Source organism: Phaseolus vulgaris, chromosome 3, assembly GCF_051622355.1.
Source record: "Phaseolus vulgaris cultivar YP4 chromosome 3, ASM5162235v1, whole genome shotgun sequence".
NCBI classification, from domain to species: Eukaryota; Viridiplantae; Streptophyta; class Magnoliopsida; order Fabales; family Fabaceae; genus Phaseolus; species Phaseolus vulgaris.
The window spans coordinates 8737412-8757763 of NC_143500.1; the positions used below are offsets into that span (position 1 = coordinate 8737412).

General features: G+C 30.2%; 1 protein-coding gene across 1 annotated transcript; it reads left to right on the forward strand.

Annotated features, from left to right (window-relative positions):
• Positions 1-14713: 14713 nt before the first annotated feature.
• Positions 14714-19786, forward strand: LOC137806478 (putative alpha,alpha-trehalose-phosphate synthase [UDP-forming] 10). The gene is made up of 4 exons (XM_068606617.2): positions 14714-14955; positions 16516-18545; positions 18665-18938; positions 19028-19786. The coding sequence occupies exons 2-4, from the start codon at positions 16558-16560 to the stop codon at positions 19337-19339; spliced, it is 2574 nt and encodes an 857-aa protein (XP_068462718.1). The 5' UTR covers positions 14714-14955; positions 16516-16557; the 3' UTR covers positions 19340-19786.
• The last annotated feature ends 566 nt before the right edge of the window (positions 19787-20352 follow it).

A 20352-nucleotide genomic window follows, 5' to 3' on the forward strand; every position in this document is an offset into this window, starting at 1 on the left:
ACGCCACAAATTCCTTATATTTATATCCTACAGGGATTTCGAACCTAAGGAGTTCCCATGTCCTCATAGTTATTTAGAGGGGGAGATCTGAATACCATTTGAGTAATATGTTTTCTTCAAGCATAGTTTATAATTTCTTTAATAACAACTAATTAGATACCAATTTAGAATTATAAATTTTATTATAATAGAAACTACTTTATATACCAATAATTTAGTCTCTAAAATAATATATAATTTAGTCTATACAATGACTAATTATTTTTTGTTTCTAAAATTGGTTTCTATTTAATGATTTTATTGTAGTGTTATTGAAAAGTTTGAATAACATAAAAGAAAATTAATTTCTTGTAAGTATTTTTAACTCGAGCTGAGGATCAAACTTGAGCGAGAATTTCTAATGTGTGCATGAGTTCATTAGGGAAAATAATTTATTATTTATCTCTCTATCGCTTAAGGGAGAAATATTTTGCTTAAGCAAAAAATCGTTGGTCAAACGAAAAAATTTCAAAGAACTATAATCATGAGTTTTTGTTTTATTTTTTCCTGAGTAAAAATATTTCGTTAAAACAAAAATAAACCAGAAACCTAAATTCTGTAAAATTTGTAAAAGAAAGTTCTATAATATCTAAAATCAATCCAAAACATTACACAACATTTCTATCAAGAAACATACAAAATTAAATACATGTCTTAAAATGTATAACCATTTCCAAATTCAAAATCAAACCCACCAAAATTCATTAATTCAACCTACTAAGCAATCAAGTTAATTATATACCAATTTCACCTAACCTCATTATTCAAAATTAGAGTAAAACTACATGTAAGGGGTTCCAATCTATCCTTTCAAATGTCAACTCCAATTACTTGTAATTTAACTTGAAATCAAAGTGATAAAAAATTTAGAGCTTCAATAAATATAAAAGCCTATCTTTTAACTTCAATACAACCAAAAACACAAATTACAAAGAATCTAAAGGTTAGTTGAGAAGAACCAAAGTTCTCAACTTCACAAATTAAGAAAACTTGAAGATCAAGAGATTACAGAGCTTTTTATTTGAAATTCCAATTAGATGGGTGTGTTCCTTAACCTGCTACAGTCAATGTGGTATAATCTGGTCATGAAGAAGATAAAAAATGGAGCAAGATTTGGAGAGAGAAAGTGGGAGCAAGATAGAGAGAAGGAAGTATTATGAAGTGGACTTTAAGCCCAACCCCATAAAATTGACTTATGAGGTTGAGGTTTGCACCCAGTTATATACAATGAAATGTTCTCATCTCTAGTCGATGTGGGATCTCCAATAGGAAGGAAAACATGAAGGAAGAGTGTGGTTAGGTTTTGGAAACAAGGACAAGAAACATCAAGGAATTGAAAGCAATGGACCTAGGACCAAGGGTCTCATAAGATAAGGTGACATCTTTCACATGAAGTGAGATGTATGTACATGCCTGATAACAATTATTTTTTTACCAAAATAATTGAAAAATGGATAAAAGTTGGATAAATACAAGTCAAATTAGTGATGTGTAGGAAATCAAAGTTAACTAATTTTTGGAATTCTTTCATGCAAATGGATTATCTTGGAATGAAAGATTTAATTATCCATGTCGTAATTCTTAAAATGGAATAGTAAATGAAATGAGTGTTATATGGAGACACTTTTTATTTTTTATGTGATGAGTTTCTTAAAAATTATACCACATGAACATGAAATGAGAAGAGTTTTAACAATATCACAAAATTGCGGATGCTAAATATATTAAGAGAATAAATGCACTTATCACTACAAGAAAATCATGAAATAGAAACCAATTTTTAGATACCAAAATAATTAGTTGCAATAGTAACTAAATTAGAGACCACTTTAGAAACTAGAAAAAAAATTGATTTCTAAATTAGTTTCTATTATTGTTAAATAGTTTCTAAATTGGTATCTAATTAGCAACCAAGGTTTTAACTACCAATTATTTAGTTTCTAAATTTGGTAGAAAAACTTTGGTTGCTAATTAGATACCAATTTAGAAACTATTTAACAATAATAGAAACTAATTTAGAAATCAATTTTCTTTTAGTTTCTATAATGGTTTCTAATTTAATTACTATTACAACTAATTATTTTAGTATCTAAAAATTGGTTTTTATTTCATAATTTTATTATTGTATATTGAATAAATTAAAGACATCATGCGTGATATCGTAAAGGAATCCTTTATGAAAGTACATATTGACATGAAAGTAATTTTGTTAGGTTTGTATTGGCTACATGTAGGTATTGGTTACTATTTGAATATACTCTTTTTTTTTATATTAAACTACAACTCACTTATGTTGTTGGAGGAAAAGTGTCTCAGATTTTCATTGTTTGAGAAATTATGTCTCGCAATAGTAGTAGTAATAATAATAATTATAACAAAATTAATTATTAAAATGAATCTATGATGCAAACAACAAGAATCAGATACCAGAAAGAGTGTGGTCTTACTCCCAGAGTTTTGCTAGTTATTGGTTTGTGCACTTATCCCAACCAACCATATCTTTGGAATGAGTAGATAATAGAATAGACAAGACATAAATTAATTGAAGGTAAAGGGAAAAAAAATGAAAAAAATGATTATGGGTGATGTCTTTTTCAGGTATCTTACCCATAATAATAAGAAGGCTATAAACAGAAAGTGGCATAGAAACTAGGTAGAAAGTAGAAAGATTTGGTGTGGCACCCATATCTATTTCCCACTTTGCCACATTCATTTAATTGCCAATATCAATGGTGTGAAGTGGAGAAAAATAATGGAACCACTCATCACAACACTGTTTGGGAAGAGAGCAAAGGCATATCCTCTACATGTCCCTTTCACTTTTCTAATATTTTACAACTTATTTGCTTCTTCCCTAATTCACTTCCTTCCCAAAATCAAAGTCAATGGGACAAAGATTTGGATTTTCTTTCCTCTTCTTCTACAGTGCCCACCTAGGGTAGATGCTAACTTTTAACACTTTCTTTGTTTCTTCTCACAGTGGAAAAAAAATTGTTCATCATAATAGGGTTTGGATTTTTCTAGCATTATGTAATTAAGGATTAACAAAAATGTTTATCTGTTAAACTTGAATTTGGTATTGTACCAACAAGTTGTTGGTGCTTAATTTTAAGTTTTATATATATTATAAAGTGGACTTTAAGTATAACTCAGTGTCACAAAATCGGTTCAATGAAATTTAGGTATGCATCCACTTATATACAATAAAATGTTTTCCTACATAAAATTCTTGGAAGAAAACTATTAAGAAGACTTCGTATAATACTATAATTATTGCTAGATTTGTCAAGCTACACCTGCATTGATATATAGAAAGGAAGGTGATGGTTGAGAGAGCAATTTTTTTTTTCTTGTGTAAGTTTTCTTAAATGTATTTAAAATAGAAGACATGACATGTGTAATTAACTGGTTTTAAAGTCACCTAACCTCACTTTATGGGATTGGTTATAGATTGAGGTGCATTTTATGTGCATGCTAAGTTTACAATAAATCCTCTCATATCCTTTAATAGGAATTATAATAGATTTAGGTAGAAAACTTTTACATAATAATTATTTTTATAAAGTATGTAAAATTATTTATCAAATTTTGTTTTGATAGAAAATTTTAAATAAAAACAAAATTGTGAATTTTATTAAATTGATTTGATTATTTCTGTTGAAGTTGTGGGTTTGGTTTTAATTAGGGTGTTATTAGTGTGTAGGAACTTTTTTATATCAATAAGGATTGTTTTTCTATCAATTGTTAGTAATGCCAAAATAAATTTGCCTAAGGTAGTCAATTTTTTTTTTAATATAATTGAAAATTTTCTCTCAATTTTAACTAAATTGGTTTTGTTCAAAATCAGACAAAAAAAATTACTTTAACCCATAACATCAAAAACATAAAAAAGTAACTAATTAAAAACTAAAATAATTGTAATCAGCACGAATAAAACATCACCTCGATGATTCATATACAGAAATTATTATATATATTACTATAGAATATTATAGCAATTTTTCACTAAAAAATAACCTTAATTAACATTAATAAAAAATTTATAAATATTATTATTAAATATTATTTAATAATTAAAACAATTTTCTTCTAATAAATAATTAAAACATTCTATAAAAAAACTATTTTATCCAAATAAAATATTTAAAATCAGTTAAGCTAGGAGAGAGTTCATGTCCGCCAAAGATTCAGAGGAAAAATTCTCCCCTTCTATATTAGCTTCAAGATCATATTTATCAGATTGATTCCTCTCTTCATTTTCGTCAAATGCAACTGTATCCTCCTCACTATCACCCCATTCCAACTCGCACATAATGGATCCTTCATAGATCTTATCCCAATCCCAATTCATGTCTTCTTTGAATACAACATCCCGACTTATTATGATCCTTTGAGAAGTTGGATCATAAAGTCGATAAGCCTTTGATTCTTCACTAACTCCCAATAAAACACAACTTAAGCTCTTATCATCCAACTTGGTTCTATTGCTACTAGGCACATGAACATGAGCAATACAATCAAAAACTCTAAAATGCTTGACTCCACTCCAAGCTTCTTCTGGAGTTTTATTTTTTACAGCCAATGTTGGGTTGCGATTCAATACATGCACGGTCCAGTTGACTGCTTCAGGCCAAAAACTCTTTGGAAGTTTCTTTGCAGAAATTATACTACGAACCATATTCGTAATAGTTCTATTCTTTCGTTCCTCAATTCCATGCAGTTGTCAATTGTCTGCGAATACCATTTACTTCACAAAAATTATTGAATTCTTGTGATGTAAAACTCTCCTCCTCGATCAGTATGTAAGGCTCTAATAAATGAGTTTGTTTTCTTCTCAACATGAGCCTTAAAATTTTTAAAAATCGGAAAGGCTTCTGATTTCTCTATTAAAAAATAGACTCATGTTTTTCTACTAAAATCATCATAAATTAATTAAATATTGTTTCTTGCTGTTAGAAATGGGTGTGATCTGGCCACAAATGTTAGCATGCACCAATTGGAGGAGTTGTGAAGCTCGCCTGGTGCTCTTCCTTGGAAACGAGTGTCATTGTTGCTTACCCACCAGACAATCTTTACAAAGTCTTAAGGAAGACTTAAGTTGTGGTAATCCATTCACCATTTTCTTCTGTTATAGAGTCTTCAAGCCTTTAAAGCTCAAGTGGCCATATCTACAATGCCAAAGTTGCCCTATATCTTTTGTAATTGTATTGAAACAAGTAGATGTTATAGGTTGTGATATAGCATGAAGTATAAACATTCGATTTGAAGTCATCTTGGTCTCCATGATTAAGCCTCTCTCATGGTGAAACACCTTACATTTTCCGTTTTGAAACAGAATCGTAAGCCATTTTTTCTTGTAATTGCCCAATACTCAACAAATTGTTCTTCAGTTCTGGAACATAGAATACCCCTGTAATTATCTGTGTTATTCCATTTACTTGCAGCCTGATACGACCATGCTTGTGTTGTTACCCAACTTCATTGATTCTCTGAAACTTTCATCAAAATATGAGAAATATTCCTTCTTCCCACACATATGATTGTTACACCCTGAGGCAAGAAACCTCACATATGTTGTATGTGCTTTATTCATATCCATGTAAGCTATCAGTAACATTGCTTCTTCACAGTTTCTGCATAGTTGGTCACCTCCTAGCTTGGATATTCCCATTGAAAATGGCTTAGCTTGTGACAATGATAGCACTCTACTATGGCCTTGTCGAAGCTTTGTCTACCTCATCCCCGTCCTCTTCCTATGCCACGACCTCGACCCCTTCCTCCAGATTGTGTTGCATAAGTAATCTTCAAAGTGTATTCTTCTTCTATATGATAACTCATGCGTTGTTCATGCACGAGCAGGTTGCTTTGCAACTCGTCAATGGTCAAGGTGTCAGTATCCTTAGACTCCTTAATGGAACACACAACATAATCAAATTTGGGAGTCAATTAAGGATCTTAAAATCTTTTCAACTACAACAACATCTCCCTTGTTCTTACCATTTACTTTCATCTTGTTGGCTATGGTAAGGGTCCAAGTAAAATACTCATTCACAGATTCGCCTTCCTTCATGTGAAGAATTTCAAACTCTTTTCGAAGAGCTTGTAAGTGTGCACGCTTAACCCAGGATGAACATTGATATTTTTGCTTCAAAGAATCTCATATGTTCTTTGTTGTATCCTTATAAATGATCGTCTCCAAGATAGAACTATCTAATGCTAGAAATAAATAGTTCTATGTTTTCAAATCTTTCAACTTCTGATCGTCAATGTGTTTTCTCTGGGCATTTGTGAGGCTAACACCTTCTGTTGCTGCAGGAACCTCATTTTCAACCACGCCCCAGTACTCTTTAGAGCGCAAAAAAAATTCCATGAGCATTGCCCAATGATCATAGTGCCCATCAAATTTCGAAACTGCTGGCTGCACAAATGAACTTTCTCACATGATTTTCTCTCGTAGAAGACTGTTGCTTATAGGTTTAATCAGGCCCCGTAATGGAGGAGCTCTGATACCAAATGTTAAAAACCAGATAAGCCTTTTTTTAAGAGTGGATATAATGAGAGAAAGTACTCACTTTTATTGAATAATAGATGACGATTATATAGCCTTTACATAATAACCTAACAAATATTATAACTACCCCTAGTAACAGTAACAAAATTGCCCATGACTAATCAAATCCTAAAACTAAATTAAAACCGAATTAAATCCCAGGTATTCATTGTTGATTGAATGGTAAAAAGCTAATGTCTATAATCTTAGTCAAAGAATTAATCACAATTGTATGGTTCTTTGTCCATATTATAAAGATATAATCATGTAGGAGTTGTGATAACTCCTAAAAAAAAACATAACATGTAATGTTATATTTTTTCTATTTTAATATGTGACTTATTCTTTTGTCATGATCTTTAGATATCCAATCTATATTTGTCTTGTTAGTGTTCTCAATACCTGTATAAAAAGAATATTTACTCTTTGATTCCCATGCTTGGTTGGGTCCTTTTGTGTTAGTTTTTCTTTAAAAAAACTATTTTAGTAGATGTTCTTCGAAACAACCCTTAGAAATAGGAGTTATAGGTTTATATTCTAATGTTAGATTTTTACTTTCATAACCAAATATTGTTTTAAAGTGATTTTATGCCAATGACCTCTTCAGGATTTTTACCTTCTTTAATGGAATGATATAAGAGTTGGTGATAATATTTTTCTACTTTTTTAGTTCTTTTTGAGTTTGTGTTTTCCAAGTTTTCTTAAAAATATTCCTTGTGAATACTTAATTCTCCACCAAATTTATTCTTATTTTCCTTTTTCCTAAGTATCTGAATTTCTTTCTTATAAATTTTGTAAGCAGATATTAATTGAGAATTAATAACAATGACCTACTAGTAGGCTTTCTTAAAGGAACATAAGTTAAAAATGTTTATTTCTTCCTTGCAGTTGATAGTACAACAACTTCTCAAGGACTCTAATATGCATGCTCATCAATTATTTGCAATGCTGAGTTATCTCATTAAAAAAACATGATCAGGCTTAGTTATCGAATGAGTCTAAACTGCTTTCTAATCCTCTGTGTGGTAGAGCAATTGTATCCCATATCTCCTTGTCACTTGTTATAAAAATAACTTTCATCAACTCATATTCAGATAGAGCCCATATAAGAATGTATCTAGCATTAACATTGAGTTTATATTTATTTTTCTATTGTTCACTCTGGATTCTCTAGGTAGCAATTTCTCAGAGTAATTAAGTAGAGATGGAATACCTTCCTGGATGATGGTCACCAGACTTTCATAGTCCGAAAAGTTGATCATCTTTTCTTTTCATATATCATAATTTTTTTTCTTAAAAAATGTGGTATATCTATGATTTTTGTTTTGAATTCCATTTGAGTGTACCAATGATCTTACCTCAAGTCCTTTTAAGAATTAATTCGTACCAATTGAAGGTTCAATTGATATTAGAAGGGGGACTTGTATGGAGCACACACTCCATTCCTGAAATATTAGAATTCAAAAAAGTAATCCAAACAAAGAGAATAGGTAGAGAGATACATAGATATTTATACTAGTTCACCCACCAACAAGGGTCATCTTTAGTTTTCTTGAGCAACAACCCACTCAAAAGCCTTCTATTAACAAGTATTTTCAATCTCTACAGGTTCTCTAAGTATTTTCTGCCTCTTCAGGTACAATATCCTACTTTCCCCTTGAGATCAATTACCTTTTTCATACAATAAGAAGACTCTGGTTCAGAGAGAACAATGAAAACTCATAGGATATATTATAATATTTTTATATTTTGAATTGATGTTCATTTGTTCATATAAATGATTGATTTTCAACCGATATTTACACCTATTTTATTTTCAAGTTCAAATAAAATTAGTGTTTCAGTCTTTATATGTATTTTACTAAGACAATTAGTAAATATTGTTTTTTTATACTATTGAGTAAAAATAAAGATCAACAACTATTAACATCCAATTCCATCCAAATAATTTAAAAGTTACTAAAAAATGTTGTTAGAAACATAGTAAAATAAAAAATTATAAAAGAGAGATGAGAATAAACAAATATTTTTTGTGATAAAATATATATTTATTATTTATTTTGGTAAAACTCTAAATTTATATATATATATATATATAATTTAAGTGTGTGTAATTAAAAAAATAGTGCTTGAAATAAAAAAACATTATATGTTTTTTTTAAAATATAAATTTAAAAGTTTTGAGATATTTTTTTGAACTGATTGCATTTTTTTTTTCAAAATTTCATAAAACACCATTTTTGTAAAAAGCAAAAAGTGAAAGAGAGATTGAATCGTATTTTTTAATAACATGGTATGTGATATACTTCTTTGAAAAATTATTGGAAGAATTCATGGAATTCTCCATGATAACAAGTCACACTGTATAAAGCAAAAAAAGAGAGAAAATAGAAAAATCATAAGCAAACAAAATAATAGAACATGAAGATCTGATTCATTTGTGTCAAAGGAAGCCAACATGGGTATATATACAACAAACAAACACTAAAGAAAAACACACTGATAAAAAAGAGAAGGTTTCAGACAACTTATAAAAATAATAGATGGTCTAGTGAGAACTAAACAATCAAGCAGCAGATTAAAGTGTCTAGCAAAAGTTATTTACGCACTGAAAGACTGTGTACACAAAGTATTTTATATTAAAATAATACTTCATAAGATTAGATGAAAATAAACATTAAACAAACATAATCGATCAGAAGCTACTTTTAAAATTTACAATATAAGTATGATCAATTATGACTTTAACAATTTTTTTAAACTCTTTCAACATGAATTTTGTTGAGTATCTTTCTCCAACTCTTTCAATTCAAAGCTTCTTTAAATTAGTCAAAAATTATGAAATAGAAACCAATTTTTAGAAACTAAAATAATTAGTTACAATAATAACTAAATTAGATATCATTTTATAAATTAAAAAAAAAATTGATTTATAAATTAGTTTCTATTATTATTATTAAATAATTTCTAAATTGGTATCTAATTAACAACCAAGTTTTTAGAAACTAAATTTAAAAACTAAATAATTAGTAGTTAAAACCTTATCGCTAATTAAATACAAATTTAGAAACTATTTAACAATAATAGAAACTAATTTAAAAATCAATTTTTTTTTAGTTTCTAAAACGGTCTCTAATTTAGTTACTATTGCAACTAATTATTTTGATCTCTAAAAATTGGTTTCTATTTTATGATTTTTTTTGTAATGAGTGTTATCTCATAAACAAACTACCTGTACTCATACTTTATAAATAAATAAATTATTAATTTTACAGTTGATCAAAAACTATTTTTAACCTTACATTATTCTTTAAAAAGAATTTAACAAAGGATGTGTTCAATTACTAATAATGTAACAAGTTAATCTTGATGTCAAATAGGTTTTTACCTTGTAAGAGTTGGTGAGTTCTTGAGTTTTTACCTTATAGGTGTTATATTTATATATAAGAAGATAATTCTTTTAAAAAGTACTCAATATACACTTTTAATGAATATTTGGAATTTTATTTCTTTGAGTGAATCATCTAAGACAAATAATTTAGAGACTAATAGTTCAAAAACGTTCATATATATATATGATTTATGAAAAATTTATAATTATTTGAAAAATATCATTTAATTTATTAATATATTTGAAGTCTTTATGTTAATTAGATTCTCTTTTACTTTTATATATTTTGATTATTCCACTTCAAAATAAATGGAGAAAATATTTAGTATAATAATAGAAAAACTGATAATATTCTATCAGTACTGTAAGATAACAGTCAAAATTATCTTTTACTAAAATTAAAAATTATTTCTTAAAAAAAAGTCAATTAAGATGAGAAATAAATATGAATCAGTGGTGAATATTTATTTTATAACTAATAAGAGTTACAACAGTAATTTAGAAGAAAGAAAGAGAAAAAGGTAATTTTACAATAGCGTGAAAGACACGCTTGGAACATTCGATTGCATAGGGTTTGGAATGGGATGAAACCACGCGCAGAAAAGCGATTGGCTGAAAGGTGAACAAAACGATGTAAAATTTTCCCAATAACCATCAATTCCGTGAGACGCGGCGATAGGATAAAGTGGGACCCACATCTTCTATTCGGTTTATCTATCGCCTTCACCACGTGCTTTCGCTCATTCCCTTCATTTCTTTTTTTTTTCTCTCACTTCAATGTTTAAACATAATTAATTTTTTTTTTATAAATTCAAATTAAAAATTAATAAAAAGTTACTTATTTAAATTTAACATTAAATATATCTTAAATATGAATGAATATATTTTTTTAACTAGTTCTTATAAACAAAATTAAGTTTGGTAAACATCACTCTTAATTTGGTAGTCTTATGAGAAGGATCAGAGTATTTATCATAATACATATTTTTTTAACATAAATTATTAGTGTATATAAATTAATAATAAAAACTAATATATCTTAGAGTTTTAATAAATAAATTTTTAGTACTAAAAAAAAAATCATACTGACAAACAGCCCTTTGTTAAATACAGTGTATTCCTTCGGGGACTTCCACCTCAAAAGTAAGTCTCAAGTTACAAATTGAATTGAATTGTAACATATTGTAACTCTTTCTACAAATAATAAATAAATAAAAATAATTTTTTCAACAACATAAATTCTGAGATTATTTTTAAAAATATTTTCTTAATTAGTATCGATAAAATTGATTCCACAATTAATGTTAACCATAATTTTTTATTAATATGAATAAGGTTATTATTTGACAAATATAAATAAGAGAATTATTTAAAATTTATATTAGGTACTTTTTTATTGAATCAAATTCAATGCAGATTAAAATTATTTCTTAATTAATATTAATATAATTTTTTTAGTTATAGTTAGACTATTTATTTTATTATTGTCAATCATGTTTTTTCATGCTATTTTTTTAAAAAATTGTTGGATTTTTTTCAGTGTTGTTCAAGAATGATTAGAATTGATTTTAGAAATTTTCAGTTAATATTGATTAAAAATCCAACTAAAAAGTAATTTAACCAAAATATTAAAAATAACTTTAACTATTGTAATTAGAAAAAAAATGTTATCTACTTCTCTTAAAATTAAGTTAATGAATGCTATTTGGAAGTATTTATTATAGGATTCTTAATTTTTTAAGAAGCTTCGATTATTTACTAAAAAAATATTAACAATTTATATTTTAATCTTATCAAATATAATATAATATTAAAATACATGTTTTACATTTATTGATATTTAAAAAAAATGTAAACATTTTTATTTAAATAAACTATTTTACAAATAAAATAAGTTAAATTTAAAACAATTAATATTTAATTTCTTTAAAATAGTGAAATTTTCTATTCAAATACTCAATAAATTTTTTAATGTATTTTTAATAAAAGGTTATTAGTATGATTATGTTAAAAAAAATTTATAATATTCTAATAAGTAACGTAAAACATAATAAATTAAGCGAAAAAGAAAGCATAATAAATTACAAAACATTATGATTTTTAATTAAAAAATTAATATTCTAAATATTCTTTAACTAAATAGTCATTTTATGTTATTTTTTGAACAAAATGATATTAATGAATTTTTTTATCTTAAAACTAAAATAAATTAATTAATAAATCAATAAGTAGGTGGCTTAATTGAAGGGAAACAGTGTTACATATTAACCTTCTGAAAACTAACTATTATCTTAAACTTTTGTTTTATTTTTTTCTTTCTTTGCTATATGGTCCCCTGCTAGTAGCATGGTAGTCCATCAACTTCTTATCATTAAGTACAATTATGAAAATGCTTTTTGCAGTGCAGGACTAAGCAATAAGATTACAAAATTTAGTTTTCAGAAATCCAAATTTTCTGATATCTATTTTGTCTTCTCCACAAGACCCATCAAAAGTTAGTTTATAGAGAATGAAAATGTGAATTGTTTTTTCTTTTTTTTGAGAAAATAAATTAAATAAACAAATAAATATAAAATTAATCTAATTCAGAAATTTATTTATATGACTTATGTAATAAATGATTAATTAGAAAAATTACTTCTACTCATAACATTGAATTTAAATAATAAAATTATATTGCAAATATATAATTTTAATGTGCATTTTGAAAACATTGTGAAAGTAACTTCCATAACGACTAAATATACAATGATTAAAATGGGATAAGATGTTTTAATGTTGTTAAGTGAAAGTTGTAGAAGTTGATTAGAGATAAGATATTTTAGAAGTGAATCTAATTTGAATAGATTGAATTTTTCTCATGATTAAAGTGAATTTAATAAATCTGACTAAAATTGAGTTAATTATTAATTATTGTATGTAATTAATTTATGATATTTATTATTGTGGTGGTAGTCTGAATTTGAAGGGGGTGAGTACGTGGAGATGAGTCAGCCTGGCACGCACGTTTGCGTGTTGTTTCCTCGTTGAAAGAGCTTATTTGATTTCGAGCTTTTCAAATGCAATTGTAACAGATCCAAACGCGTACCTTATCCTCTTCCTTCTTTCTTTTCTTTTCTTTTCTTTTCTTTTCTTTTCTTTTCACCTTTAGCTGTCACTTGCTCTCCACCAGCTCATATCTTTCCCCTTCTAATTCTCATTCATTTCACTGTCCCCTTTTCACTTTCCAATTATACCCTTTATCCTTCACCTCCTTTTTAATCTATGCTTACCACAACATTTTTGTTGTAAAACTAACACCACCCCTTCAACCCTATTATCCTCAACACCCACAAAATTAACCTCCTAACTATGTAACATAGGCACTGACATGGACACTGATACGATACAGACACTGACATAAAAATACGTAAAATTTCTAAAATGTAGGACACGGAGACATAAATCTATATATAATTATGAATTATATAAATTGACAATAAAGATTTATGTGCACAAGTATGTTTCGGATTATTTTTTGAAATAAAAGATGTTTTTCATTACTAGTTCACAAGAATTTTTTTTTATGATCATAATAACAATTTATACAATAAAATTTGAATTTTTAGAAAATTAATGTATTTTTTCTTTTTAAAATTGTATTAGAACCGTACTAAAATTGTCAGAAATCTAACAAATATTTTTTTTTAATTGAACACTTCACGGATACGTGTCTTACATGTGTCATATGAGTGTCTATGTCCGATACGAGTATCGAACACCGATACGCCATTTAAGAGGTGTGTCCGAACTTCATAGCCTCCCACTATTTGAATTTAAACAAAACAAATAATAGTTTAAGGATTGATTAATTAATTAATTAATTAGTAGTTGGCATGATTTTGATTTGAGAGAAAAGATTGTTTATCTAAAATAAAATAGAAAGGGCAACACCTATCACCCAAGGGTTGTTAAAAGCCCTTACACAACATGAGGCTTTTTGGGTGTTCAAGAATCACAACTAGGAAGGGTCATTTCTGATGTGTGAAATAAATAACTTATAAAAACTCACAAACACTTAAATACTACCAGTTTCTTTCTCCAGATAAAGAGGACCTGGTTGACAAAAGGATAAGGTATTAAAAAACCCATTACTCAATGGATTTGAAAAAGGGGTTGCAAGGTGTATGAATTTGACCATAATTGGATATTAATAGTTTAATGAAGACAACACCTGGTGTAGAGTAAAAGAATATATTTGAGTGAGAAGAGGTTGTGAATTGTGAATTGTAAATGTTAGATGAGAGAGTAGGTGTTTGGTTTTGGTAAAATGAACTGTACTGTACTTGAAAACTTAGAATAAGATATTCAACCATACTTAATGATAAGGATGTGGATAAAGGATTCCCACTTCCCCATCAAATAACTAATATTTTAAACCAAATACCCACATGGGTGTATAAAAAGGGATAAATTAAAATACTCACAAAAAAGGCAACAATGGAAAAAATAAAGCATGATTTTAGTTAGCATGGTTTTTAATTTTGAAAAGTTTATAAAAAAAAAATGGGTAGTGTGAGTGAGTTGGCACAAGAAAAGGGTATAATGGTGAAAGGAGAGGAAGTGAAAATAAAAAAAAAAAGAGGGGGAAAAAGTGAACCATGGTTAGAAAAGCTAACTGCAGTGAAGGTTGTTGTTAATGGACACATGAGTCTCTATCCATCTATATTTATATTCTATCCAACTTGTTAAGCAGACACAAATTAATTAAATAATTTAAAAAAAAATTATAATCCAGTGCCTTGTTCTACAGCAACAACTGGGAGATATAAATAAAAAGAGAGAAAAAAGAAGAAAAATCTAGCAGTTGCCGTTCGCGTTTGTTCTTCCTTCTCCGAAACCCAAACCAAACTTCTCTCTTTCTCTCTCTCCAGAGGCTACTTTCGGATTTCTCTCTCATCGCTTTGCCGGAATCTCCCCGTGTCTCTCCGGAAAGGTGAGACTCGGTGCTTGTGACTCGTGACTGCTGGAGGATACTCTGTTTGTTTGTTTTTAAGGATTTTTTTTTCTGATCCGTGTTTTTTGAATTGAATTGCTTGTTCCTGGTTTTCTGAAGTGTTTGCGGTTGTGGTTTTCTCGGGAACCGGACGAGCCCGATCGTTCGCGTTTTGAATGCTGGTCTTCGTTTTTGTTTGGTTTGTTCGAGTTTGGTGTTTCCCAAGGGAATTATGAAAGACGGGATGTTTGAAAATGTGATTCTAGCTTGAATTTGATTATGAGCCTCGGAGTTCTGTTGCCTTTTTGTCATCATCTTGTTGGGATTTAACTGTTTTGAGTCCAAATGGTTTTTAGATGGAATTTGTTCTCTTCTGTAACAAGTTTTTTTTTAATTAAAAATTATGTTTCGGATTTTTTTTTATATTATATGCTCCTCGATTATGATTTGTTTGCGGTAATTTATTTATTTCAATGTTTGGTGTTGGAAATGGAAAGTTTTTCTGAAGAGATAATTCGAAACCTAGTGATTTTCCTTTAAATAGATTTTGTTTGACATTTCGGCTAGATGAGGCTTCCAGCCCTTCTTCAAGAGGAAACTGTTAGGATGTAGTCCACCGATATATTTCGGTTGAAGTTTTGAGACCATTTTGTATTATTTTGATGTGGGGGTTATCGTATTTGATCATTGGAATATTGTGTTTCAGTGTTTCACAAATATTGTGAACTTGGATAATGGTGCATGAAGTTGGATTTAGACTAGTTTTGTGTAGTTTGAACTGTGGAATCAATGCCATAAAGATTAGTGCATGAGTATAGCATTATCTGTAATCTGCGCGGATTATAATCTGTTTGTATTTGGATGCGTGCCTGTAGTGAGACGAATTGGCATCTTCATTTTTAAAGGGAATCCATCTGGCTATTTCTGATATTGTGCCTCATGATTTGGGATGTACAGTTGAATTAGAAGAGATTTTTCTCTAACACAAGTGAAATTATTTTGGTATACCCAGAAACTTTTTAGATATACAATGCATTATGAATATTTTTTATTTATCTTTCTTGTGTTGGGTTAGTATTAAATACGCAACGTCTGCTTCTCTTTCTCCATATGGTACTGTGTTTGCCGTGTACCAAAATGGGAGAATAGCACAGTGAGGATGTTTATCTTCTGGAAATAATTATATCATCTTGGGTGTTATAAGTGATTCACTACACTTTCCGTTTTTTGGCCTTATTGTCAACGATTCACAAGTATAGCTACTTTTTTGCTGTTTTTTTCTATATTATTTTTTAAGACTGGGACAAAATAAATGCTATCAAGTGTTTGCTGATGTTGAGTACAATAAATTTGTTCTAGCAACTACATAATAACCAAGCTAGTAAATGTTCCTGAAAGGAATTAGAAAGAGATTCACATCAGATGTCTAGTGTTGTTGACACCATATGAATACAGTCTTTTTCATTTTAATTTACTTGGAGGCCCTAGTTATATCATATGTAGGATACTCACTGCGAATCTTGTTTGATATTCACATTTATTATCTTTTTTTTTTTGCAGAACTATTAGAAAGAATTGAAGAAAGGTACCCCTTGTCCAGTCATGGCTTCAAGATCATATGCTAATCTGCTAGACTTGGCTAGTGGGGACTTGCTTGATATTCCGCGCACTCCAAGAGCTCTTCCAAGGGTTATGACCATTCCTGGAATTATTTCTGACCTGGATGGTTATGGTTGTAATGATGGTGATTCAGATGTTAGCTCTTCTGGATATAGGGAGCGGAAAATCATTGTGGCAAACATGTTGCCGTTGCAGGCTAAAAGAGATATAGAAACTGCTAAATGGGTCTTCAGTTGGGATGAAGATTCAATTTTATTACAGTTAAAAGATGGTTTTTCTTCTGATACTGAAGTAATCTATGTGGGTTCTCTCAAGATTGAAATAGATCTCTGTGAGCAGGATGCAGTTGCTCAGAGATTACTGGATGAATTTAATTGTGTACCTACCTTTCTTCCCCATGATCTCCAGAAGAAGTTCTACCTTGGCTTTTGTAAGCAGCAACTTTGGCCTCTCTTTCATTATATGTTACCCATATGTCCAGATCATGGTGATCGCTTTGACCGTACACTTTGGCAGGCCTATGTTTCTGCAAACAAAATATTTGCAGACAAGGTCATGGAAGTAATTAATCCTGATGATGATTTTGTTTGGGTTCATGACTATCACTTAATGGTTTTGCCTACTTTCTTGAGGAAGCGATATAATCAGGTTAAACTTGGATTCTTTCTGCATAGTCCTTTCCCTTCATCTGAAATCTACCGAACTTTACCAGTAAGGGATGAAATTTTGAGGGGATTGTTGAACTCTGATTTAATTGGCTTTCATACATTTGATTATGCTCGCCACTTTCTTTCTTGCTGCAGTAGAATGCTAGGTCTTGACTATGAATCTAAGCGAGGACATATAGGGCTTGATTACTTTGGCCGCACTATTTTTATTAAAATTTCACCTGTAGGCATTCACATGGGTAGACTTGAATCTGTATTAAATCTTTCTTCTACATCTGCTAAACTGAAAGAGGTTCAGGAAGAGTTTAAGGGTAAGAAAGTAATTCTTGGTGTTGATGACATGGATATTTTTAAGGGTATTAGTCTGAAACTTCTAGCCGTGGAACATCTGCTGCAGCAGAATTCAGATTTGCGGGGCAAAGTTGTCCTAGTTCAAATTGTAAATCCTGCAAGGGGCTTTGGGAAGGATGTTCAAGAAGCAAAGAATGAAACATATTTAATTGCCAGGAGGATCAATGATACATATAGCAAAAATAATTATCAGCCAGTTATTCTCATTGACCGACCTGTTCCTCGCTTTGAGAAGAGTGCATATTATGCCGTAGCAGAATGTTGCATTGTGAATGCTGTAAGGGATGGTATGAACTTAGTTCCATACAAATATATAGTCTGCAGACAGGGAACTGCACGACTAGATGAATCATTGGGTAGAAAAAGTGATTCTCCTCGGACAAGCATGCTTGTTGTGTCTGAGTTCATTGGTTGTTCACCTTCTCTTAGCGGAGCAATAAGGGTCAATCCCTGGGACATAGATGCCGTAGCCGATGCTATGTATGCTGCCCTTACTATGAGTGATTCAGAGAAGCAGTTGCGCCACGAGAAGCACTATAGGTATGTCAGTTCTCATGATGTGGCATATTGGGCAAATAGCTTTATGCAGGATTTGGAGAGAGCGTGCGCAGATCATTACACCAAAAGATGCTGGGGATTTGGTTTGGGCTTGGGGTTCAGAGTTGTTTCTCTTTCTCATGGTTTTAGGAAGTTGACGATTGACCATGTTGTTTCAGCATACAAGAGAACCAATAGAAGGGCCATCTTTCTTGATTATGATGGTACTGTTGTACCACAATCTTCCATCAGTAAAGTCCCCAGCCCTGAAGTCATCTCCGTCTTAAATGCTCTTTGTAATGATCCCAAGAATATTGTGTTCATTGTTAGTGGGAGGGGAAGGGATTCACTGAGTGACTGGTTTACTTCATGCCGAAAGCTGGGACTTGCAGCAGAACATGGGTACTTTTTACGGTATGTCATTTTATTATAGGGAAGATTGTGCTACTTCATATCTCGCTATCTGCCACCCTGTCCTTTCCCTAAAAAAAGCCTAAACAAGTGTTTTTTCCCTCATCTTTTTATGGTTGCAGGTGGAACAAAGATTCAGAATGGGAAGCAAGTCACTTGTCTGCAGATCTGGATTGGAAAAAGATAGTGGAACCTGTCATGCAGTTGTATACAGAAGCAACTGATGGTTCTAATATTGAAATTAAGGAAAGTGGTTTGGTGTGGCATCATCAAGATGCAGACCCTGATTTTGGTTCTTGCCAAGCCAAGGAATTGTTGAATCACTTGGAAAGTGTGCTTGCTAATGAACCAGCAGTTGTTACGAGAGGCCAGCATATTGTTGAAGTTAAGCCACAGGTATATTTCAAAGTCTTTCCCCTTTGTTCTTTAATCTTGAAACTCAGGCTGGAGTGGACAAAATCAAAAAATTTCTTTGCTCTGTGCAGGGAATAAGCAAGGGTTGGGTAGCCGAAGAGGTTCTTCAGACCATGGTTAACAGTAATCCACCAGACTTTGTACTGTGCATAGGTGATGATAGGTCTGATGAGGACATGTTTGAGACCATTTTGAGGACGGTATCATTGCCATCAGCTCCAGAGATCTTTGCCTGCACTGTAGGTAGGAAGCCTAGCAAGGCCAAGTATTTTCTTGATGATACTAGTGATGTAGTAAAGTTGCTTCAAGGCCTTGCTGCTTCATCCAATCCAAAACCCAGGCATCTTGCTCACTTTCAGGTCTCCTTTGAGAGCACAGTTTGAGTTATAGACAAGTTAAGACAGCATTATTGGTTCATTGTGCTGCTCTTGCAAGGATTGTGAATCAATAAAATTTTTGGTTATTAATCTTAACCTGACAAACAAATGGTGCGACCTTGTTGTCCGGATCTAATTCTTTGTAGGGCTCCTGAACCGGTTTGCGTGGCATGTGGAAGGCTTTTGTTTAATACTACAATTCATGAATATGCCTGCCAATTTTTCTCTTGTACATGGTGCCATCAAGAGATTTAGTCATGCTTAGAATGTTAGATCTTATGGCTGTCATCACTGGACAATGGGGCACCCAAACTTGTATAGTTACGATATCTTTATTGCAATACATAATGCCTTTCTGGTTTGAGATCTCTTGAACATGGTGGATATCCATTTGCAGAAAATTGAATGCAATAACTGCTACCATCACTATCGACAAAATGGTGATTTTTACTATTTTTCAAGTAGTAATATTGTGTTTAAATCAGTGTGTCCCCATCTTTTGAACAGATATTTATGGGCATGCAAGTCTTATCGTGAAGCTGTTCAATGAAGTTTTGATGTGAATTCTTTCAAACACGTAAATTTGGTCAATTTAGTGTGATTAAGTTTAACTAATTTCAGATATTTAACTTTATAGTTCTCAACTTAGAAATATCTTTTGGTAATTTTAGCTTAGAAGTGTTTTGTATCCCTTGATAATTTATACTATCCTACAAATATATGGTTTATTATTTACTAACTTTCTTTGCGGTTATATTTTAATTGAATAATTTTATCGTTTTAATAAATAAAAGTAATTTATTTATTCAATAAAATAAATAACTAAATTATTTATTTATTATTTTAAAGAAATTAAATAAATTCTCCATTTTAAAAATAATCACTGCATATTTTCTAAATTGCATTATTTTATATTTTAGTTAATTACTCATAATGAAATTATAAAAGTAATAAAATTATAGAAACTAGTAGAAACACACGAGTGTATATGTAAATTTTTTTCTTATGATTTTCTTTAT

What these genes read in the sequence shown, in the direction of transcription:
- LOC137806478 (XM_068606617.2), top strand. Translation starts at nt 16,558, where the DNA reads ATGGCTTCAAGATCATATGCTAATCTGCTAGACTTGGCTAGTGGGGAC. An exon ending in GAACATGGGTACTTTTTACG is followed by an intron (nt 18,546 to 18,664) that starts GTATGTCATTTT and finishes TTATGGTTGCAG; the next exon opens with GTGGAACAAAGATTCAGAAT. An exon ending in TTGTTGAAGTTAAGCCACAG is followed by an intron (nt 18,939 to 19,027) that starts GTATATTTCAAA and finishes TGCTCTGTGCAG; the next exon opens with GGAATAAGCAAGGGTTGGGT.